General features: G+C 40.4%; 1 protein-coding gene across 15 annotated transcripts in view; it reads left to right on the forward strand.

Annotated features, from left to right (window-relative positions):
- The first annotated feature begins 6969 nt into the window (after positions 1-6969).
- Positions 6970-25391, forward strand: part of atat1 (alpha tubulin acetyltransferase 1) — a 46502-nt gene continuing 28080 nt past the window's right edge. For 6 of the 15 annotated variants that reach the window (XM_061908320.1, XM_061908318.1, XM_061908326.1 and 3 more), the window contains exons 1-7: positions 6972-7384; positions 12847-12907; positions 12973-13064; positions 18234-18291; positions 18385-18498; positions 21701-21802; positions 22836-22881. In XM_061908320.1, coding sequence (XP_061764304.1) covers positions 7293-7384; positions 12847-12907; positions 12973-13064; positions 18234-18291; positions 18385-18498; positions 21701-21802; positions 22836-22881 — 565 coding nt within the window. In that variant the 5' untranslated portion in view covers positions 6972-7292. Of the gene's footprint in view, positions 7385-12846; positions 12908-12972; positions 13065-18233; positions 18292-18384; positions 18499-21700; positions 21803-22835; positions 22882-24779; positions 24826-25391 lie in introns of all 15 variants that reach the window. The other 9 variants (XM_061908329.1, XM_061908327.1, XM_061908321.1 and 6 more) reach the window with 4 other exon arrangements.

Here is a 25391-nt window from a genome sequence, read left to right on the forward strand (position 1 = left end):
ATCATTAAAAAAAAAACATGACACATAAGGAACATCCTAGCTATTTTATAGAAAATAATCAAACTATAAATGACCCTAAGAGAATAATGGATGCTTTCAACAATGTTTTTGTAAATGTTGGACCTAATCTAGCAAATAAAATTGTACAACCTGAAAACAATGAAAAATTTAATGAACAAACCATTCAAAACAATTTAGAATCATTTTGTATTTCCCCCGTTCATGAAAGTGAAAGCACAACAATTGTACATTCTCGAAAAAACAAGAAGTCAACAGACGGCTGTTACTTGGACTTTTCTCTTATTAAGGAAACTGTTGATTTTATAGCTGCTCCTTTCACTTACATTTGTAAAATTTATTTTACAAAAGGTGTCTTCCCAAAGAAAATGAAAACTGCAAAATTCATTCCCATCTTCAAAAGTAGAGATAAGCATCAGTTCACCAACTACAGGCCTATTTCTTTACTCTCACAATTTTCAAAAGTCCTCGAAAAATTATTTGTGTCAAGACTAGATAGTTTTATTGATAAGCATCACTTGTTAAGTGAACACCAATACGGTTTCCGATCGAATAGGTCCACTTCCATGGCAGTGATGGAACTAGTTGAGGAGGTAACCACTGCAATTGATAGGATGGAGTTTGCTGTTGGTGTTTTTATTGACCTGAGCAAGGCCTTTGACACCATCGATCACACATTACTTTTAAACAAATTGCAGAGGTATGGTGTCAGAGGTCTTGCTCATGATTGGTTGAAAAGTTACCTCGGTGGCAGAGAGCAGTATGTACATTTGAACAATTTAGATTCAGATAAAAAGATTATAACACATGGAGTACCCCAAGGTTCTGTACTGGGACCAAAATTGTTCTTACTGTATATTAATGATATTTGTAAAATCTTTAAAAATCTCAACTGTATTCTTTTTGCTGATGATAGAAGTATGTACTGTTCTTGGCAAGACCTTGACCAACTCCTAGAGACTGTAGAGATTGAACTCCACGTACTAAAGCAATGGTTTGATGCCTATAAACTATCAATTAACCTCAATAAAACAAAATGTATAATTTTTGGAAATAGGAAAAAATAACATACAGCATCATATAAGAATTGATGATATGGAGATAGAAAGGGTGTATTCAATAAAATTTGGGGGAATCTATATAGATGACAAATCAAATTGGAAACTGTACATAAATATACTTAAGACAAAGATGGCAAAAATTATTGCTATGTTACATAAAATTAAAATTCTGTAAATCAAAAGGCTCTGAACATGTTATATAATTCTTTCATACTCCCATATCTCAATTATTGCGTTGAAATCTGGGGTAACAATTACAAATCAAACATCAACTCTATATTCTTACTTCAAAAGAAAGCGATTAGCATTGTAAATTATGCGAACTATCATGACCATACCAATGCTCTGTTCATTAAATTAAAAACATTACAACTGCACAATCTTGTTGACCTCAATACTACTATTGTGGCTTACAAAGCTCATAACCAATTGCTGCCTGGGTGTCTACAAGTGAGATTCAAACCCAGAGAGAATCCCTATGACCTCAGAGGTTCAGCTTACTTTCAGAAAGCAAAAATAATGTGTTTCTGTTAGAGGAGTTCAACTGTGGAACACCTTGAATGATTCCTTAAAATGTTCCAGTTCCATTCACACATTTAAAAAACACTTTAAGACCAATGTCTTGAAGAAATATATCACTCTTGAATCAACATTGTGATTAATGTTGATTGAAAACTAAACTTGGGATATAAATAATAATGAAAGTATAATTGTTTGTATATATAGTATAGAATAGGTGCAAAGGTTTAATACGTGTGCAAGGATATTTCACATGCCTTTACTGTATATATAATTGAACTACGCTCATGTTGTGTATAACGGGTATTCACAATATGTTGTGCGAAGGACATTTCAAAAATTTTCGGAACTTTATATTTATTTTGTACTTGACATTGCTTATAGGGTTAGGCGCAATACGTTTTCAACTTCAGCCTAAACCCTTTCGGTCTGCAACATGTTTTTATTTTTCATTTTATGTATGTATAACTGTTCATTTGTTGACTGAAGAACAATACACTTGAATATAATGTACTTCAATATCAAAAGTGTATATACCTCAAAAAATTGTAAGTATAAACAGTATAATTAAATACACATAAAACTGTTATTTTTAGTCAACTTGAACTTTTTGAACTATTCATGTAAACTTAAGTCAATATTACACTTTTTGATTGATTGCCGCAGCTCTTCTTGCACTTATTGGCTGCAAAAACGGGACAAAAAGTAAAGAGTATTGATGGTAAAAAAAATATTAAGGTAAAAGTCATCCTTAGCAGGAATTTTGGAGCGCAGTGCGACGCCAGTGAGACACTGGACAAACATGCATGCTTCATCGATATCATGCAGTGTCTTGCTTCAAACCTTTAATAAAGATACAATGTAATGCAGAGGTGTGCTTTTCACAATTGTATAGACAAATGATACTATTTATAGTTGCAGCAGAGAGTATATGGAGGGATGGTTGGCGTCTGTAAGGAAATTCCCCACATTACCATCATATCTGGTGACATAACATTTGGTAATTATATTTTTATATTTGAAGAAAAAATATATTTTTGCACTAATCATACTGTATAGTTGTCTGTTCTTTAAAGCATTATTCTAAAACTGTGGCACCATTGTTTCCACTTCTGAGGTGGAAAAAGGTGAAAACATCTGACAAACACTATTTTAAAGACAACCTGCTCTGGAAAACTAAAATATTTAGTCCGTCTGAATTGTTGATAAAAAAAAAAAACATGATTATTTGAGTGACTCTGCTGAAGATAATACATCAAAATTTAAATAAAAGGAAGCTATAGTTAATATTTATCATGAGCATCACTTTTGGATATATATATATATATATATATATATATATATATATATATATAAATGTGTGTGTGTGTGAATGTGTGTGTGTGGTGGGCGTGGCCTGTGGACCTACAGGGAAGCGGGTGTGGCAGAACCGGCTTCAAGATTAGCGACAGGTGAGTGGATGACACAGCTGAAAGTGTTTATCTAATCACCTGTCGCTCTGTTAAAGGCAGCAGTCAGGAAGGAGAGGTGGTGGATGGTGGCGAACGAGCTCAAGCGAGAAAGAAGGAAAAAGACACTTGCTGAAAAGCACAACAACAACAACAACAACAACAACAAAAAAAAGACTTTATTGCAAAGTAAAACAGTGTTGTAAACCCGGAAACTGAACTGTATGTCAGTGCTTGGTGGTCCAAGGAACCCCGAGGAGGGAAACCTCCACAATTTGGCGCCAAACCTGTCTGGACCACTGGAGGCGGAGGAAGAAGACCCCTTGACGGATCTCGCTGGTTTGCTCGCCAAGGTGGCGGCGAGCAGCCGCCAACAAATAGATTGGGCCCGCCAACAGTGCCAGGTCCAGATGGGTGCGGCACTGCCAGGGCCGAAGGCCGTCTCCATTCACCGCATGGGGGATGAGGAGGACCCCCATGCCTTTCTGGACATTTTTTCGGCCAGGCCGAGAGCATACGTGTGGCCAAAAGAAGAATGGGGGGTGCGACTCTTTCTGCTCTTGACGGGGGAGGCGCAGCAGGCGGCGCTCAGTCTGCCGGCGGCGTCCAGGGTGCGCTTTGCGGACCTGAGGAGGGTGGTGCTGGACCGAACGGGCTGGTCCGCTGAAGAATACCGGCGTCAATTCAGGTCCATGCGGCTAGGGAAGGAGGACCGGCCGTTCGCATTCAGCCAGCGGCTCCAGGAGAAGGCAACGTGCTGGCTGCAGCCGGAAGAAGGGGACGGCAGGCTGCTGGACCAGTTCGTCCATGACCAGTTCCTAGAGGCAATCCCGAAGCGGACGGCTGACCTGGTCCGGTACCACCGGCCCCGAGACCTGTCAGCTGCGGTGACCCTCGCCGAGGACCACCTGGCCGTCCACAGCGAGGCGCATCCAGCAACCCCTGCGCACAGACAGAGAGCGCGACAGGAAAAGGAGAGAATAGTACACATTCCCCACCTTAACCCGCGTGACTCCCCTTCTGCTCTTTCCCCGCAGGTCCCAACTGCTGTCCCTAGAACATCTCCCGCGCAGACGGCCCCTCAAACGCTTGGGCAGGCGTGCTGGAGGCGTGGGCGGCCCGGTCACACGCGTCAGGGACCTCAGTGTCAGGCTTGCCACTGACAGTTTGTTTGTGTTTTAGTTTTAGGAGTGGCTGCTAAGACACAGCTACTCCTCACACAAGTAGGTCTGCAACAGATGGCGCCACCATCTCAAGTGGGTCTGCAACAAACGGCACCATCATCTCAAGTGGGTCTGCAACAAACGGCACCATCATCTCAAGTGGGTCTGCAACAAACGGCGCCATCATCTCAAGTGGGTCTGCAACAGACGGCGCCATCATCTCAAGTGGGTCTGCAACAGACGGCGCCATCTTCTCGAGTGGGTCTGCAACAGACGCCACCATCATCTTCGGTGGGCCGGCAGACGCCACCATCATCTCCGGTGGGTCTGCAACCTACGGCGCCACTATGCACTCCGGTGGGCCAGCAGACAACACCATGCACTCCGGTGGGGCAGCAGCAGGGGGCGCCACCACCATCATTTCCGGCGGGCCAGCAGCAGGGGGCGCCACAACCATCTGAACACAAACACAAAATATTTCTGGAGGAATTAAAATCCATGCTGGAATTGGCGGTAATAGAAGAATCCCACAGTGCGTGGTGAAGCCCCATAGTTCTGGTAGGGAAGAAGGATGGGTCTGTGCGGTTCTGTTGATTACCGCAAGGTGAATGAAGTATCAAGTTTTGACGCGTACCTCATGCCTCAGGTCGACAAGCTCCTGGATCAGCTAGGCATTGCTCGTTTTTCAACGACACTGGATTTAACCAAGGGTTACTGGCAGATTCCCTTGTCACCAGAGTCCAAGGAAAAAACAACCTTTTCCACTCCGGAAGGTTTATACCAATTTGAAACACTTCCGTTTGGCTTGTTCGGTGCGCCCGCCACATTCCAGCGCCTCATGGACCGGGTGCTGCGATTCCACGCTGCATACGCGGCCGCCTACCTGGATAATGTCATCAATCAGAGTAGCACTTGGGAGGAAGGCAGGTGCGGCCCCAGGTAGATAAAACAGCGGCAATTGCGGCCTGCCCAACCCCCAAGACGAAAAAAAAGGTGAGGCAGTTTTTGGGTCTGGCGGGTTACCACCGGAGGTTTATCCCCCGGTTTGCGGACCTGACCAGCCCAATAACTGACCTCCCTCGAAAGGGTGCCCCAGATCTGGTCCAGTGGACGGAGCAGTGCCAGCAGGCGTTTGAGAGGGTTAAGAAGGCCCTCTGCGAGGAGCCGGTCCTCCACATGCCTGATTTTTCTCTACCGTTTTGTCTGCAGGCTGACGCGTCGGGCAGAGGACTGGGAGCGGTTTTGTCCCAGCAGGTGAAGGGCGTCGACCGACCCATCCTTTACATCAGCCGCAAGCTATCCGAAAGGGAGGCCAGGTACAGCACAGTGGAGAGGGAGTGCCTCGCCATCAGGTGGGCGGTCGGGGCCCTCCGATATTACCTCCTGGTGCGCTCATTCAGCCTCTGCTCGGACCACAATCCCCTCCAGTGGCTCCACCGCATGAAAGATGCCAACGCGCGGATCACCTGTTGGTATCTAGCTTTGCAACCCTACAACTTCAAAGTGATCCACAGACCGGGTGCGCAGATGGCTGTGGCTGACTTCCTTTCTCGCTCTCCCCCGGGGGGTGGGGGAGGTAGGTGCGAAGCGGGTTGTGGCAGAACCGGCTTCGAGATTAGCGACAGGTGAGTGGATGACACAGCTAAAAGTGTTTGTCTAATCACCTGTCGCTCTGTTAAAGGCAGCAGTCAGGAAGGAGAGGTGGTGGATGGTGGAGAACGAACTCAAGCAAGCAAGAAAGAAGGAAAAAGACAATTGCTGAAAAGCACAACAATAAAAAGACTTTATTGCAAAATAAAACAGTGTTTTAAACCCGGAAACTGAACTGTCATGTCAGTGCTTGGTGGTCCGAGGAACCCCGAGGAAGGAAGCCTCCACTATATATATATATATATATATATATATATATATATATATATATATATATATATATATATATATATATATATATATATATATATATATATATATATATATATATATATATATTAGGGCTGCGAATCTTTGGGTGTCCCACAATTCGATTCAATTCCGATTCTTGGGATCGTGTTTCAATAATATATCGATTTTTTTCGATTCAACGCGATTCTGTATTCATTCAATAAATAGGATTTCAGCAGGATCTACCCCGGTCTACTGACATGCTAGCAGAGTAGTAGATGTTTATAAAAAGAACTTTTATAATTATAAAGGACAATGTTTTATCAACTGATTGCAATAATGTAAATGTGTTTTAACTATTAAACAAACCAAAAATATGACTTATTTTATCTTTGTGAAAACATTGGACGCAGTGTGTTGTCAAGCTTATGAGATGCGATGCAAGTGTAAGCCACTGTGACGCTATTGTTCTTTTTTTTTTTTTTATAAATGTATAATGTTTATGAGGGATTTTTAATCACTGCTATGATGAAATTAAAATTAATGTATTGGATTAAAAACATTGTGACACAGTAGTATTAAGCGCACATGATACAATGTTTCATTAAAACGACGTAACCCACAACGGGACCTGCTGCTGTGGTTATCCATCCATCCATTTACTACTGCTTGTCCCCATTGCTAAACTAAAAGTGATGCCATTGCGCGTTTACCGTATTACGTCATAAAAGCCACCATCGTACCAAAGTTTTGAAAACTTTTCGTTTGTATTTTCTCAAGCACAGACTGGTGATATAAGGATTCGAATACCTTTTAACATTTGATCTACAAATGACAGGTGAACCGATTTCATATGAACCCGGTAATTTTATTAGCAGTCGCTGCATTGCCCGGCATTACGGTAAATGCTATTTGAAGCGACTGTACCACCACGACACAATGCAAGTGCCCCGACTTTAAATTGATTAAACGGCAGCTCTTGCGTATCACCGACAGTTATATGCCTGTCTCACCGACAGTTATGTTCATGTTTTGCTTGTGAAGTGAAGAGAAGTGTGAGGCTTGGAGCAATTAACTAGCATTTCTGACGCGTCCGCTTACTAAGACAAAAACGCCGGTATAGCTTTTTGTCAGCTAGCTAGCGAGCTAACAAGGGAGGCACCTGACTGGGTGTGCATCATCGTCTCCACTAAGGACACACTATGGAGTTTCCTTTTGATATAAACCAGCTATTTTCCGAGAGGGTAACCATCTTGGACCAGACCCTTGGTGGAGGTCGTCTTACTCCGAGAAGGTAATGCCACAGTTCTCTGTGTTGTTGGTGACCATAGTCCCGTCATGTAAACATTCAGTACTGTTAGTGTTAGTATCTCCATCTTCTACTTTAATATTCAGCTGAATAACTTACATTGTTTGCATATTCTTGTTTTTAGGCATTTATATATTTTGGGATTTTTTAAAAAGTATTTAAAACTATAGGAATGTGTATTCGTTTACATCAGGGGTCGCCAACGCGGTGCCCGCGGGCACCAGGTAGCCCGTAAGGACCAGATGAGTCGCCCGCTAGCCTGTTCTAAAAATAGCTCAAATAGCAGCACTTACTAGTGAGCTGCCTCTATTTTAAAAATTGTATTCATTTACTAGCAAGCTGGTCTCGCTTTGCTCGACATTTTTAATTCTAAGAGAGACAAAACTCAAATAGAATTTGAAAATCCAAGAACATATTTTAAAGACTTGGCCTCTACTTGTTGAAATAAATTAATTAATTTTTTTACTTTGTTTCTTATACTTTTCAGAAAGTAAATTTTAGAGAAAAAATACAACCTTAAAAATTATTTTAGGATTTTTAAACACATATACCTTATTACCTTTTAAATTCCTTCCTCTTCTTTCATGACAATTTATATCAATGTTCAAGTAAATTATTTATTTATTGTAAAGAAAAATAAATAAATTTTAATTTAATTCTTCATTTTACCTTCTGTTTTTTTGCCGAAGAATATTTGTGAAATATTTATTCAAACTTATTATGATTAAAATTAAAAAAAAAATATTATGGCAAATCTAGAACATCAAATTTAAATCTTATTTCAAAGTCTTTTGAATTTCTTTAAAAAAAATGTTCTGGAAAATCTAGAAGAAATAATGATTTGTCTTTGTTAGAAATATAGCTTGGTCCAATTTGTTATATATTCTAACAAAGTGCAGATTGGATTTTAACCTATTTAAAACATGTCATCAAAATTCTAAAATTAATCTTAATCAGGAAAAATTACAAACGATGTTCCATAATTTTTTTTTTTTTTATTCCAAAAAGATTCGATTTAGCTAGTTTTTTCTTCTTTTTTTCTGTTGAATTTTGAATTTTAAAGAGTCGAAATTGAAGACAAACTGTTTCAAAATTTTATTTTAATTTTTTTCTAGTTTTCTCCTCTTTTAAACCGTTCAATTAAGTGTTTTTTTCATCATTTATTCTCTACAAAAAACCTTCCGTGAAAGGAAAAAAAATGTACGACAAAATGACAGAGACGTTATATATATTATATTTTATTTATTTATTAAAGGTAAATTGAGCAAATTGGCTATTTCTGGCAATTTATTTAACTGTGTATCAAACTGGTAGCCCTTCGCATTAATCAGTACCCAAGAAGTAGCTCTTGGTTTCAAAAAGGTTGGTGACCCCTGGTTTACATGTACTGTACTAAAAATTCAGGCAACGTGGGCAGTACTATACCTAATAAAACACAAGGGTCGTATCACCAATTTGTTCGTACCTTTCGTTTTTATGTGACTATTATTTGGTTTAGGCCAGGGGTGTCAAACTCATTTTAGATCGGGGACCACATGGAGAAAAATCTACTCCCAAATGGGCCGGACTGGTAAAATCATGGAAAGTTAACTTAAAAATAAAGACAAATTCAGATTGTTTTCTTTGTTTAAAAATAGAACAAGCATATCCTGAAATTGTGCAATTCATAATGTTGTTGTGTTTGTTTGTTTTATTCCAATTACCTGTTGCGGTTAATAGTATATAATAATAATAACGGTGTGACAGGGGTTAGTGCATGTGCATCACTATGTTGTAAGCACAATACCAATGGCGCGCAATTTGCAAAATTGAATGTCAAATCAAATCAAATAAAAATGTTTATTGGATTCATTATTATACAGTGTACATCCACGACAGAACTACTGACTAAACTACTACCACAGCTTGGTTTATTATTTATAAAATATAATAATGTAGGGTTACCTGGAACTTGAAATAGGCCACCCGGCCTGAATCCACACTTGGTAGTAGTTTAGTCAGTAGTTTAGTCGTGGATGTACACTGTTTAGTGATGAATCCGATAAACATTTGATTTGATTAGACATTAAATAACTATCAATTGCGCGCCGTTGGTATTGTGCTTACAACACCAATACGAAGGTCTTGAGTAATTCAATCCCGGGCTGGTCATCTTTCTGTGTGGAGTTTGCATTTTGTCCCCGTGACTGCGTGGGTTCCCTCCGGGTATTCTGGCTTCCTCCCACCTCTAAAAACATGCACCTGGGGATAGGTTGATTGGCAAAACTAAATTGGCCCTATTGTGTGAATGTCTGTCTATCTGTGTTGGCCCCTCGGTGGGGAGGTGACTTGTCCAGGGTGTATCCTGCCTTCCGCCCATGTGCAGCTGAGATAGGCTCCAGCACCCCCCGCGACCCCTAAAGGGACAAGCGGTAGAAAATGGATGGGTGGAATAATAATAATAATAATAATAATGGATTAGATTTATATAGCGCTTTTCTAGACACTCAAAGTGCTTCACAGAGAAGTGATAACCCATTATTCTCACAGCCGGTGGTGGTAAGCTACTTTCATAGCCACAGCTGCCTTGGGGTAGACTGACGAAAGCGTGGCTGCCAGTTTGCGTCTACGTCCCCTCCGACTACCACCCATCATTCATCCACCAATGTGAGCGGCACTGGGGGCAAGGGTGAAGGACCGTTGTGCCCAAGGACACAACAGCAGCGATTTGGATGTCAAGAGGCGGGGAGCAAACCTGCAACCCTCAGGTTTCTGGCACGGCCGCTCTACCCCTATGCCATGCCGCCCCAATATACACTTTATTTTTCATTATTTATATTTTCTGGATAAATGATGTGATAACGTTCATCTGTCAACTCATTGGTGTTAAATTTCAATCTATCGAGATAAAATAATTATATAAAAATCTAATTAAAATATCTTATTTATGTAGTTTGATCATTTTCCTCAACTGATGTAACGTTGTTTTATTTTTGTACATATGTAGCGTCATCTACAAAAATACAAAGAATTGCTATTGCGACATCCAGTGGACACATTTAGAGCAGCTGATTTTTTTTCATAAAAAATTTTCAGGGCAATTTTTATACTTAGCAAACTCATCCCACGGGCCGGATAAAACCTGTTTGCGGGCTTGATCCGGCCTTCGGGCTGTTCGTTTGACACCCCTGGTTTAGGCTAAATGGAAAAAAATGTTTTTGCGAACAAGTAAAACATGTTCACAGTCTGAAGTGTGGATGACATTTATGGATGGATACAGATCATTCTTGAATTTTGATTATGATTCGGCAAAAATAATTGTTTTGTACACAAGTTAACAAACATGAACAAATTAAAGAGATGGTTTGACAAAAACAGACTATCTTTAAATCTCAGTAAAACTCAAATAATGCTTTTCGGTAATAGCAGCAAAGAAAGTCCAATTCAAATAGACGGCGTAGAAATTGAAAGGGTAAAATAAATCAGATTTTTGGGTGTGATGATAAAATGAACAAGTTATCTCATATAGAAAATATACAACATAAGGTGGCAAGAAGTATTTCTATAAACAATTAAACAAAATATGTTTTAGACCAAAAATCACTTCATATTATCTACTGTTTGCTAGTGTTACCATATCTGAGTTATTCTGTAGACATTTTGGGAAATAATTACAAAAGCGCATTACATTAGTTAATTGTGTTTCCAAAAAGATCAGTTAGAATAATTCATAATGTTCATAATGTTGGTTATAGAGAACGCCCTGCGATGAGCTGGCGACTTGTCCAGGGTGTACCCTGCCTTCCGCCCGATTGTAACTGAGATAGGCGCCAGCGCGCCCCGCGACCCCGAAAGGGAATAAGCGGTAGAAAATGGATGGATGGATGGATGGATGGTTATAGAGAACAGACAAACCCTTTATTTATCATACAAAAAATAGTAAATTTTTGAAAATATTGAAGTTCAACCATTTGGTGCATTTGCAAACAGCTAAAATTATGCACAAAGCATACTAGATAACCTGCTACCCAGGAATGTGCAACAATTATTCCCAATAAAAGAGCAGAAGTATAAAAGTATAAAAACAAAGTAAAAAATATTTTAAAAAAAGGATACAAAAAGTATACAAAAATCTAACTTAAACATTTTGTATGCACGTTCAAACACTTAAATCCTTAATTCTGCATATCAGTATGCAGAATTAAAATGTGGAACGGTTTAAGCAAATAAGTCAAACAATGTAGTAATATGATCCATTTTGAGAAACTGTTTAAACCTGAAAGTGTTTACAAAGTATAAGGAGGAAGAGTTATGGCAGATGTCCTTAACTTATTCAAAATAAAATATTATTCATCTCATTATGCGAATCATAACTGACAGCTATTTATGAAGAGAATTGTTACATTTAGAATGCACTGTATTTGTAACACATGTAAACTGTGTTACAAATCAATAACAGTAAGTGACCATATGTGTTAGTAATTGCTTTAATGTGGAATTAGTAGAATAATAAGCTTCTTCCTACTTGTCTTAGGGCATGAAAATGAAAATATGTAAACATATAATGTATCATGTTGTAACTGTATACATGTTCCAAATAAACTTAAACTAACCAACCAACATGTTACAGAGTCTAAAGTAAATTAAGTTAATATTGTTCAATTGTATGGCTAAAATGAAAACATACCTTTTGTATGACAGAACATACCTCTTGGCAGACAGAACATTCTGGATTTTGATTAGGCAAAAAAATGTTTTATATATATATATATGTTTTTGTGAGTAAGTTATCAAACATGTTACAGAGTCTACAGTAAGTCAATATTTTTCAATTGAATAAAACCTACCTTTAAGAAGTGGCAGAACATTCTTGAAGACGATGCCTAAACACATCTCCGTTAGGTTAGGTAGAATTGTATCAAATAGCAAAATTTTCGACCAATACATCATTTCGTATTCAAAGGTGCATTAATAAAATGGTCTAAAAGTGTGTATTTGGTTAGTCAGTGATAAGGTCGAAGAGAACATTATGGCAGTAAATTACTTAAAACGTTTTCTCTGCCTCTCATTGCCCTGAATAAAGTTGCTACAAATATTGAATAAATATGTTTCAGTCACTGAGAAGAACACCCACAAGAAGAGGCAGTTTTATCAAACTTAATTTTGTCGAGTAAGAACGGCATGCCCATATACAACAATCTAAACACAATTGAGATGTTATCAATCAATGTAAAACAATTCCACTGAGTGAAAAGTTTGTTTTTAAACAGTCACAGCAACACATCACTTTTGCAGCCTTATCAAACATTTTGTAGGCATGACATAAGCAAGTCAGCGATTTATTTGGATGGAGGTTAGCTTCCATCCTGTTGTTTATCTGCAACAGTTACTATTAGTACTACTATAAATTGTACGACAGTACCTTTCTCTGCTTAATGAATAATACCAATTGTGATGTGTCTCTCTAGGCCAAATCTTCAGTCCCAACTTGTTGCTGTTATTGACGAACTTGGAAAAGCCTCAGCAAAGGTTAGCCTTCAGGTTTACTGTGTGAAATGTTGAGTTTTTTTTTGTCATAACTCTATTGTTTGCAGGCCCAAACGCTAACAACGCCTGTAACAAGTACTATCAAGTTGCAGTCTCAGCAACATCAACTCTACGTGATGAAAGATGGAGAAAGCAATGGGTAAAATTTCAGTTAATCAATATTTACTGTACAACTATCTGCTTGTTTTTCAGTGGGCTTGGTGTATTGCAGGTGAGGGGAGCAGCAGGGTTTCCCATCAAAAATTTATATTGATATCCGTTCAATATCAGCAACAAAACAAGCATCAGCTTGCCTCTAAACTTTCCGATATTAGCTTCAACACAAGTAGTTCTGCAGTGTTTGTTTAGTTGTGCAACGCCACACACAGTTAACAGCTAAATGTCCACCAATAAGCACAAAAGCTATTTTTGTATTTATGCGACTTGCTCACAGTTCCATGGCTAGGTTTGTTACGTTCCCAGATGGCTCAAAGTCTAGGGATCGTAGGGGAACGCAACATAAAAGTGTATAAATCAAATGAGTTGTAAATTAAAGACACCAAAGCCAAGAATTGAAAAAAAAACTAGTGTATTGAAAAGTAACCCTGACGGGTGGGGGGTTACAACAAAGACTCCTAGCTTGGGAATACAGGTGCTGTCAAAGAAATGAACAAAACATGCCAAAATACACCTCTAGCAAAGAAAGGTAAGCTGACTAACTAAAGCTATTTAATTAGCATAAACCAAAAACCTACCTAACTACTCTAACCTAAGGGGACTTCCAAAACATTTGCCTCATGTTCGAGACGAGCCAACCGGACCTTCAGTCGAGCCGCCTCTTGGTCTGGTGAAAATCCTTGTAACTTGGGGAGGTTAAGTGGTACTCTACCTACAACCTCGTCATCTGAAACAGGACTACAGACAGAAGCACCCACAGCTGCATCAGAGCAACTGAGGACAGAGAAAAGACAACAAGCGTGACTAGCTGGTCCCACACCTTGGACTTTATGTCCCTTTTCAGAGAGACATTACTAATGTCTATCTCATAGTGTGCCGCAATTAAAATTAAATCTGCCTTACGGCAGCTATCAAATACTTTTTCTGACCGTTTGCAAATAAACTCATCTAATTCAAACACTTGTGCCATTGTACACAAGTACACCAAACAAACTATAGATAATTCACATTCAAGGAAATAGAATTCTTGGACAAGCCCGCACTTTATTTTACGTTCCCAGATGGCTCAAAGTCTAGTGATCCTAGGGGAACACAACATAAAAGTGTATAAATCAAATGAGTTGTAAATTAAGACACCAAAGCCAAGAATTGAAAACAAAAACTAGTGTATTGAAAAGTAACCATACGGGGGTTACAACAAAGACACAACACTAGCCTAGCTTGGGAATACAGGTGCTGTCAAAGAAATGAACAAAACATAACAAAATACACCTCTAGAAAAGAAAGGTAAGCTGACTAACTAAAGCTATTTAATTAGCATAAACCAAAAACCTACCTAACCACTCCAAACAAAGAGGGGGTCCAAAACATACAAGGGTGACAGCCACCACTAAGCCTGGTGTCTCTTTACACAAACAAATCCTACGTGTGTAGTGTATTGAGGCCTCTGTCTAACCTTTCCCAAGACTAGGGCGCAGATATTTACAAAGGTTGAAAGGTCAAACAAAAAGGAAGACAAAAAAAAACAGGTGGCACAAGTTTAGCAAAAAGCTTAAGAAAAATGATTACACCAAAAAAAAACATGTAGCGTTATAGACAAAGTAGCGTTTCTCCAAGCTCCACACAGCATGTCAGAAAAAGAATCCTCTCAATCCAGTGGTGAGCAGGTGGTTTTTAAGCAGCACAGGAGGATGAATGGTGGACGGGGATTGGCTGGCTGATCAACAGGTGAAACGAGGAACAGCTGGGGTCAGGAACCGGTTGATTGGCAGCAGAGATCATGATTGAGTGTGACCTGTTCAAACAAAATAAGAAAAAAACAAAAACAAACCACCACTACGTGGAACGTAACTGGGTTATGTTACTATTATTGGTTAACAAAGCACATTTGTTTTAAAATTGTCTTTATTTTTTACACTTACTAAATTTGTGTAATAAACATTTTTGTTTACCTGACATAAAATATTGGTGTTTAGGGTGGTCACTCACCCTGTCTTTTCAACATGTACACGAAAGAAGTGCCTGCACACATACAAAAGCAATCCAAGAGTAGCAACGAACAATTTGCAGTCATGTTGTTATGATAGAATATACATTCAATGACCGCTAACGGTCCAATTATTAGCTAACAACAACCACAACTCATGCGCGTGCACATATTTTGTACTGTTCGTCCTAGAAGCCGTAAGAAGTCGGGATATACTGCATAGAATACATAAGAAAGTTTGCGCCCAGGGTATCCCCCAGATTGTCAACATTACCATTAGCACCAAACCCCGCACCACCAACCCCGCCCACCTCAACCGATGCACGGGGGAGCGGGTTTGGTGCTAGCGGGGGTGTATAATGTAGCCTAGAAGAGTTAGGGATGGATGTGATTCTGGGTATTTGTTCTGTTCTGTTTATGTTGTGTTAAAGTGAGGATGTTCTCCCGAAATGTGTTTGTCATTCTTGTTTGGTGTGGGTTCACAGTGTGGCGCATATTAGTAAGAGTGTTAAAGTTGTTTATATCCCAACTTTCAGTGTGACCTGTATGGCTGTTGAACAAGTATGCTTTGCAGTCGTGTACGTGTATCTGCGAAAGCCACATACAAAATGTTACTGGGCTGGCAAGCCGTTTGTACATGTTGTGGAAGGCGTCAAAGGCATTGCCTTCATAGCGCACCCTTATTATTATCTGGGTGAAATTCAGCAGATATTCGCAAGTATAGCTACTTTGAGAATTCAGGAACCTCCCGGAAAATTTGGGAGGGTTGGCAAGTTTAATGCTGTCAAGCGGCATTCATATAAAACTCGCGGGCTGCACTAACATTAAATTTTCTTATCAAGGTGCGTGCCGCGTGTCTGAGACCCCTGGTTTACACATTGCACAAAGCAAAAACAACCTCTTTATGCAGTGTTATTTCATTTTAAATTTCAAGAGTTTTGTGGCTCCCATTGTTTTCTTTATTTTGTGAAACAGATCTAAATGGCTCTTTGAGTGGTAAAGGTTGCCGACCCCTGCCCTAGGAGGTTCTGTGATGCGAGTGGGTAAAGAAATGTTGCATTTACAAGCTCCTTTCGCTCACTTTTTGGCACTGTATTATAAGTACACACCAAACGCTGAATACATCTAAATGGTTAAGATGAAATGTAAGAAAGCTTTAGTAAGCATGAGATGGACCAAAATCATAAGGACAATGTTGTTGCAAGGAAAAGCTAACAGGCAACTTGGCAAACAGTTGCACAGATGATAGCAATGTAACCAAACCTGCACAGCACTACAGAGTTGACCTGAAAACAGTGGAGGTTCTGGTGGAAATACACTTTTTTGCCTGGAAAACAGAGGCTGGATCTCCAACCAAAGATATGTTGTTTGTGCACAACCTCTTTGATTCAGAATTTTTGCAATTGCAAGATTTTTTTTTTTTGCTTACAATTTGTTTTTACTGTACTAGAATTACACAGAAAATACTGAGTAATTCAAAATGGTTGAAAAGCAATATTGTTAGTCTACTGTTATTACTGTAATGGTGATTTAAGGGATTTGGACCACAGGTGTAGGGATGGGTGTTATGAACTATTAAAATAACCTGCCAATCATGGTGAAAACAATAAAAGTAAAGATAAAAAAAACACCCATAGAACTCTACCTTTTTGACTACGCATAGAACTCTACCTTTTTGACTATAAGTCTGTCAGTGCATCCAGTCTTCAGAGCCCTCAAAACACTGCAATATATATAATACTTATTTTTTACAGTCTTTTCTTGTTTAAATTTGGGATCTACACATACACATACGACTGCACACCTGCCCACTCCATCATCACCACCGTAGTGGGGCTCATCTCGGAGGGAGACGAGGCTGCATATCGGGATGAGGTGGAGAAGCTGTCGGATTGGTGCAAAGTCAACAACCTGGCCCTGAACACCTCCAAGACCAAGGAGCTGGTCATAGACTTCAGGAGGAAAAAAACGGACATCCTGCCCCTGATCATCAGTGGTGACTGTGTGGAGAGGGTCTCCGACTTCCGCTCCCTGGGAGTCCACCTGGCCGACGACCTATCCTGGAGCACCAACACCACGGCTACCATCAAGAAGGCACACCAGAGACTGCACTTCCTGAGAATACTCAGGAACAACCACCTCTCACAGAAACTGCTGGTGTCCTTCTACCGGTGCTCCATTGAGAGCATCCTGACCTACTGCATCTGCGTGTGGTTCAGCAGCTGCACGGCCGCAGAGAGAACGGCGCTCCAGAGAGTCATAAAGTCCGCCCAGAAGTTAATCGGATGCCCCCTCCCCCCCCTGGCTGACCTGTACAGCTCCCGCTGTCTCAGGAAAGCACAGAGCATCCTGAAAGACCCATTCCACCCCGGGCACAGCCACCTGGAACTGCTACCCTCAGGCAGACGCTACAGGGTGCTAAAAGCGAGCACCAATAGACTAAAAAATAGCTTTTACCCAAGAGCCATAGTAGCACTAAACAGGCACTGAGTGAGCACAATATGTCCATCATGTCCTCATGTGTAATGTTTAAATGTTTTTCTATTTTTTCGGACTACAATGTGCAATAATGTTTTATGTATGTGTGTATATGTATTCATATGCATGCAGATATGCATCTGTGTGGATACATATACATAGATACATCTGTCATCTCTATCTTTTTTTTTTTTTTACTATTTATACTACCATATTGTATATGCACCTTAGGAGGAGCTGCTCCAATTTCGTTGTTCTTTGAACCTGTTCATTGCAATAATGACAATAAAAAAACTCTATTATTATTCTTTGATAAATAGTCCCGAGACCACATCATTCCCACCTCTTATTCCATGTTGCCTATTGTGTATTTATGTTCTAGTGCTCTCGACTGTTTCTACCAGTGTTTGTTATGTTTTTCTTTTTCAGGCTTGGAGGCTTGCAGTAGAGTCTGGATTGTTGATGGGTCAAAATCTTTGTGTGTGGTGTGCTGTATTGATATTATCAGAAAACACCACACACATAACGATCAAAACTGCTCAATGCTGTGTTTCTTTATCTTCAATTGCGGGGTCTGTAAGAGGTAGCAGATCTCCTCGGAATTAGAAAATCTGTGTGTGTAGCCCGCTTTACTCACACACCATCCCACATTGACTCACCCCTTAACCCTCTCCTTTCTATCCACAGAGGACGTGGTGTCATTGTAGGATTTCTCAAGGTGGGATGCAAGAAGTTGTTTCTGCTCGTGAGTCTCATCCATTTTCATTCTTTGTCCTTGGGACCGTCCTAAGCTGATTTACGTTTATGTAAACTCATCCCTGTTGTATTCTCTCCATAGGATAAAAAAGGTGTCCATGTAGAAGCTGAGCCACTGTGTGTTCTGGATTTCTTCATAGCTCAGAACTTGCAAAGACACGGATATGGACTAGAGCTGTTTAACTTCATGTTGCAGGTGAACCATTGTGAGAATCCCAGTTAGACAGGATCTGTGTTGAAACATCGTTATGAAGTATTGTAACAGTTTCTCATAAAATGTATAGTATTTCCTCATCCTAAATCTTTATTAAAGTGGCACTTTTATGTGACAAAATGTTGGGGCACCAAACACTTAGGAAAACTGTACCACAAAATGTATTTTGTCCTGGTTGAGGTGGTTTTATTACTTCCAATATGTCTTCTAACTAATTACAATTTCATAAGGATTTCATCTACTGAAGGACTGTGTGCATCAAAATACTAACAAACTTGATTAATGCATCTTAAGCTTATCTACGAATCCCGTGCGCAGCTGATACCATCTCTTACGTGAGCAAAATAAGGAGTGCAATCCATTTAGCGTGTCTGTGGTGCTGCAAACAGCCCCATGCATGAGAAGGTGTCTGAAGAGGTTGGATGAGCTAGTGACATGGGCACGGATGAAGATAAAACCCTCCAAGTCACGAAGCCTCTCATTGCGCAAAGGCACCAGGAACGACAAAACCATCTTTGTTGCAGGAGGTGAGCAAATCCCTCTACTGGTCAACCACTCCAGCCAAAGCTTGGGGAGGCAGTACAATGCGGACCTGTCGGACAAGCACGCAGGCAAGGCAGCACGGAAACAACTCTCAGAAGGCCAAGCGAGCATCAACAAGAGCCAGCTCCCCGGAAAGTACAAGTTGTGGTGCTACAACTTCACACTGTATCAAAGGGTTATGTGGCCACTGAAGATGTGCGAGGTTCCATCCTCAACAGCCAACGGGTTGGACAGAGTAGCAAACTCCTACATCCGAAAGTGGCTGGGCCTACCGCGTTGCTTCTCCGACACTGGCTTGTTTGGGGCAACTTCACTGCATCTGCCGATTCAGTCCATCGCCCTGGGCTACAAGCAGGAGAAGGCCAGATTGGTTCTCGAGCTGGAAGAATCCTCAGATCCTACAGTGAGGAATGCACAGGTACCAATCCGAACAGGCCGGAAGTGGCAAGCAGGGCCAGAGGTTGCCAAAGCCATTGGCAGGCTCCAACACCAGGAGATAGTTGGCAGGGTGCAAGTAGGAAGAGCGGGGCTTGGCTGGGGAGATTCTCCACGCCTTTGGTCCAAGGCCACAAAGAGGGAACGCAGAGCCATGGTTGTGGAGGAGGTCTCAAGGGCGAACCAGGAGCAATATACCATCAAGGCCGTGTCTCAAGGTCGCCAAGGAAGATGGACCACTTGGGAAGGTACCCTCAGCAGGCCCATCAGCTGGGCTGACCTATGGAAGATGCCCCAAGCCAGACTCAGCTTCCTACTCAGGGCAACTTATGACACCTTGCCATGCCCCAGAAACCTCCACCAGTGGTACGGCCAGGAGGAGAGCTGTCCCCTGTGTGGTGCTCCCAACGCCAGCCTGCAGCACTTGCTATCAGGCTGCAAGATCGGGCTGACACAGGGTCGCTTCAGATGGCGGCATGATCAAGTCCTGATGAAACTGGCAGAAATCCTGGAGAGCAGTAGACGAGAGGCCAACAGCCAACCCATAGCCAAGCAACGTTCTGTCATGTTTGTGAGGCCAGGGGAAGGCAAAGGTGACACCAGCCGAAGAGGCCCCTGCAGTGTCCTCTCTCTGGCAAGGGACTGGAGTATGAGGGCTGACATTGGCAAACAGCTCCAATTCCCCCGTGAGATCACCACCACTTCACTCCACCCAGACATTGTGCTGTGGTCTGCTGTTACCAAGTCTGCCATGCTGGTTGAGCTTACCATCCCCTGGGAGGAGGGAATCCAGGCAGCATACGAGCGCAAAGCAGCCAAGTATGCAGATCTGGCTGCTGAGTGCAGAGAGGCAGGCTGGTCCACTACCATCTGCCCTGTGGAAGTAGGCTGTCGGGGCTTCGTCGGTACATCAATCATAAGGCTGCTCCGAGATGTGGGATTGACTGGGGCTAAGCTCCAAAGAGAAACAAAGGCCCTTGCTGAGAAAGCAGAAAAGGGAAGTTTCTGGTTGTGGCTGAGGAGGAGAGATAAGTACTGGGGGTCGAGGCAATAAGATGAGTCAGCTGCAGGGGGTGGCAGGGAGACGTGCCTGCCACCGCTCCGCCACCAGGAGGCGTTCCGGGGTTAAAGAGAGCGAAACTCCAATGAGCGGTGGTCCCCGGCTGATGACCCTGCAGCTGACCCAAGGCGCTGTAGGAGGCGCGTCAGGCATACTTGCCCAGCAGAAACAACACCATATCTGTACAATCAATAGAAATTTGCATAATATACGCTGATTATCAGAACACCCACATTACTGGGAGGATAAGATGCAAATATAATCGTTAAGCATACACAATGTGATTTATCAATGCTAAAACTGTTCTGCAGACACCATTTTGAATCTTTATTTAGTATGTCTGAAATCTGCTTGCAAACTTGCTGTTACACAAATGGCTATGAAAAAGCAGGGGATCGCTGACACCCACACATAGGTCAATGGTTTGTCCTATGTGTGGGTGTCAGCAAATTTTAACTGGCATCAATAAAACATAATAGACATGTTGTCTATTCAGCAATATAATTGCTGGATGACTTAAGGGGTTGGTAAAACAGAAGAAATGGTCAGGGGCACTTAAACTTGCTTATAGGAAGTTACTCATTATTTGGGCAAGCAGTAGCCAAAATGAAACAAGCAACAAGCTAACTTCAGAATGAAATTGAAAAAGGTCATTAAGCAGATTGTAGCTGAGATAGGCGCCAGCGCCCCCCGCAATCCCAAAAGGGAATAAGCGGTAGAAAAATGGATGGATGGATGGATTAAGCAGAACACTAGAGTCACAGTGCATGATATAAAGATCTAAGAAACACCACATAGCACACCAACAGATAAGTAAACACACTACTACTATTACTACTGTGCACACTACTACTATTACTACTGTGTTTATCGTTAAGCAACAACTTGCATAACGATAAACGCGTAATAACAACAACTATTTACAATGCAGTGCTGCAAAAAATGGTGGTAGTACTCCTAGCAACTCTACAGTACTGTGGAGAAAATATGTATTTGATCACTTGCTGACTTGTTAGTCTACCCCTTTACACATATTTTCAATCACAAAGAAGTCCAGTTGCCTCAATTTAGATTTATCACATTTCCATGACACGTTGACTGAGCATCTACAGTTCTTGGTAAATCTAAAGACTCTTATCTCTGCAGGACAAGAATTTAGAACCAGAGCTGATGGCTTTTGACAGACCCTCGCCCAAATTTTTGTCTTTTCTGGCCAAGCATTACCGCCTCACACAAAGTGTTCCTCAGGTATTGTATGCATGTTGCTGACTCACTAGTGTACATATATCATGTCTTATATTTGAGGAGTTGGAGAGGGTTGGGAGTATGTTTGATGGTTGTGTGATGCATCTCGCTTCGGGCTTCCTTCCCTTGCCTGTTGTAAGATGTATGAAACCAATCACAACACAATTCAACAACACATTGTTTGGTTTCATAAATTACCCCCTGCCCAGCTGCAACAAAGATACAGTATAATTGATCTTGAATACAGTTTTCTAGTTACCAATTTATTGAGAGAATGTCAATAAGACGTTTCCTATTGTGAAACAAAGTATTTTTGTTAGAGATCAATTCGCCCATTGGGGTTTAAAGAAATGTAGTCTTCAGCAATTGATTGGCTGCATATTAAATTGACTATAAGCAAAGGCTTGTAGATGTGTTGCAACCATGTAATTTAGAGGCGCTTCTGGTGTTTCCTGCTTATTTACCTGCAGAACTGCAAATGTTGGTGTGTTTGCAGGTTTAAAGGAAAACATACAAACCGGATTTTGGAGAGAAATGTGTGCATGTGATGGAGTCGATCCATGTACTCTTAAGATAATATAATTTTCTGAAGGTTTGAAATATTTAACATCACCAAAGTCAAGATATCTGGTGAACCGCTCTTACTTCGCAAGGACTAAAAGTGCTAAAGAATGTGAGGCACGTCATGTCTTTAGATCTGGATGGCTCCAAAAATTAGCATTAAAGCAATGAAGGACAATGTTTCACTTATTCGTGCATCTGTAAGTAACTTTTTTGTTGACATTAACAAGTGTCTTGTACTGCTGTGATCGTTGTTACTGTGTTTTCAGGCAATTTCCCTCTGGCATATTTATTCGTTTAGTTTTTGCAGTTGATCTTGTGTTGTAAGCCAAATATTGTGCTGTCATTTATATATCGTGTTTGCAGTTTTATGCAGGATCAAATCGCCACTTCAAAAATCTAAATTGAATACTGAGTTTTTTTGATCTACTCTACTTTGTCATTTTAGTCATTGTGTTATTTGTCTTGCTTCCAGGTCAATCACTTTGTTGTTTTTGAAGGCTTTTTCCTCAACAAAGCAGGTAATTGTTTCAATGTTTTTTTAGAGAACGGTATATTTCAGAATTGTGTAGAAACAAACTTGTTTCAATATGTAAAGCTATAGATTAATTTGCAAATCTGACTGCTTAAAAAGTTTCAAAACTTTTCAAGCTTCTCAGTCAGATTTTGTGTTCTGATGAGAGACCATTGATTTTATTATTAAAGATTCTCAGTCAGATTTTGTGTTCTGATGAGAGACCATTGATTTTATTATTAAAGAAAATATATTTCTTATTCACAGTCATCAGGTTATCACACTTGAAATGAATTCAAGTTTGTTCCAAACAAATTCTAAACCTCAATAACATCCAATTGGTAAAGGAACAAATGTGTTTAAATCCTCAATGGCATAATACCTTCACCATATTCTGAAACAAAAACAATTAATTCAATAAAACATAACTATATAATTAGGTATCACACCAATTTGCTTTGCCACAAACACAAACCTAAGACATTAATGTTGTATAAGACAGTTTAGCATAGAGGGACAGCAACATAATAGTCTATTTAGACAGTGATCTCCTTTGGGTGCAAAGTAAGTTTGAAAAATAATAACATAGTAGTATTAACCTAGATTCTACCACAGCAACTAACAACAGCAGCCATTCATAAAAAATAAAAATAAAAAATATATATATACATATATGTGTGTGTGTATAGATATATATATATATATATATATATATATATACATACATATACAGTATATATATGTATGTGTATATATATATATATATATGAATATGTGTGTATGTATATATATATATATATATATATAGTATATATATATATATATATACATGTAATATATATATATATATATATATGTGTCCAAAATGTTTTGGTTTCCTGGAGCATTCTAAGTTCCTTTCACAGGAACTAAGGGGCCAAGGCCAACTCCCGAAAAGCAACCCCACACCATAAATCCATCCATCCATCCATTTTCTACCGCTTATTCCCTTCCTCCACCAAATTTCACACTCGGCACAATGCAGTCCAAAATGTAGCGTTCTCCTTGCAACCTTCAAACCCAGACTGGTCCATCATATTGCCAAATTGAAAAGCGTGATTCATTAGTCCGCGTCTCCACTGCTCTAGAGGCCAGTGGCGACGTGCTTTACACAACTGCATCAGACACTTTGCATTGGATTTGCTGATGTATGGCTTAGATGCGACTGCTCGGGCATGGAGACCCATTCAATGAAGCTCTCTGTGTGGGCTAATGGGAAGGTCACATGAAGTTTGGAGCTCTGTAACAACTCACTGTGCAGAAAGTGTTTGCACTATGTGCTTCAGCATCCGCTAACCCCTCTCTGTCAGTTTACGTGGCCCACTACTTCGTGGCTGAGTTGCTGCTGTTCTCAAACCATTCACTTTTCTTATAATAAAGCCGACAGTTGTCTTTGGAATATTTAGGAGCGAGGAAATGTCACGTCTGGATTTGTTGCACAGGTGGCATCCTATGACAGTTCCATGTTGGAAATCACTAAGCTCCTGAGAGCGGCCCATTCTTTCACAAATGTTTGTAGAAACAGTCTCCATGCTTAAGTGCTTGATTTTATACACCTGTGGCTGGGCCAAATGATTATGACACCTGATTCCGATCATTTGGATGGGTGGCCATATACTTTTGGCAATATAGTGTATATCATAAGATATTTTGCACTCCACCATTTTAAAGTGAACTTTTGCTTTGATACCTACCAGTAAAAAAAACTAACTATTTTCTTTATGATATAAATGTGGGCGATTAAAAGAAGTCATCACACCCCCATTTAATTGAATTGATTTATGTGTTTGGGTTTTCAACCCAAGAGACCTGATTTATTTTCTATTGAAGTTCCATATTCTTTTTTCCCCCGTCAAACTTTCTCAGGTTCATCATCATCTCCTCTGACGGATCAGGGGATGTACAGCTTTTTGTAAGACTATCTATCTTTCTCATCCCTTTATCCTGCATCTTGTCCCATAGCATTTAAATATTTTTTTTTCTTTGCCTCCTGTCTTATCCATAATTTGTATTTAACAAAATCCTTAATTGCATTGCTAACATTATATTTCAGGTTTGTTTGTATTGCCTAAAAACCGGGCCACAATCTGTGCGCACAGAGACCCTAATAAGTGCGCAAAGACCACATTCTGTGTGCACTCAGCCGCACATGCTCTGGTCAGAGCCAATCCTAGGGAACCTGTTGCGTTGCAACTGTGTCCCTTCTGAAGCAGAGTAATCTTGAGATAAAATAACAAAATACATAAGTCATTATGAAATAAAGTGCCTAAAATAAAAGCAATAAAATAACAGCAAATATTACATAAAATACATAACTCACAAATTGGATTGGTCAATGTAGACAACATCCATCCATCCATTTCCTACCGCTTATTCCCTTTGGGGTTGCGGGGGGCGCTGGTGCCTATCTCAGCAACAATCGGGCGGAAGGCGGGGTACACCCTGGACAAGTCGCCACCTCATCGCATGTAGACAGCA

The sequence above is a fragment of the Nerophis ophidion genome, linkage group LG08, assembly GCF_033978795.1.
Source record: "Nerophis ophidion isolate RoL-2023_Sa linkage group LG08, RoL_Noph_v1.0, whole genome shotgun sequence".
NCBI lineage: Eukaryota > Metazoa > Chordata > Actinopteri > Syngnathiformes > Syngnathidae > Nerophis > Nerophis ophidion.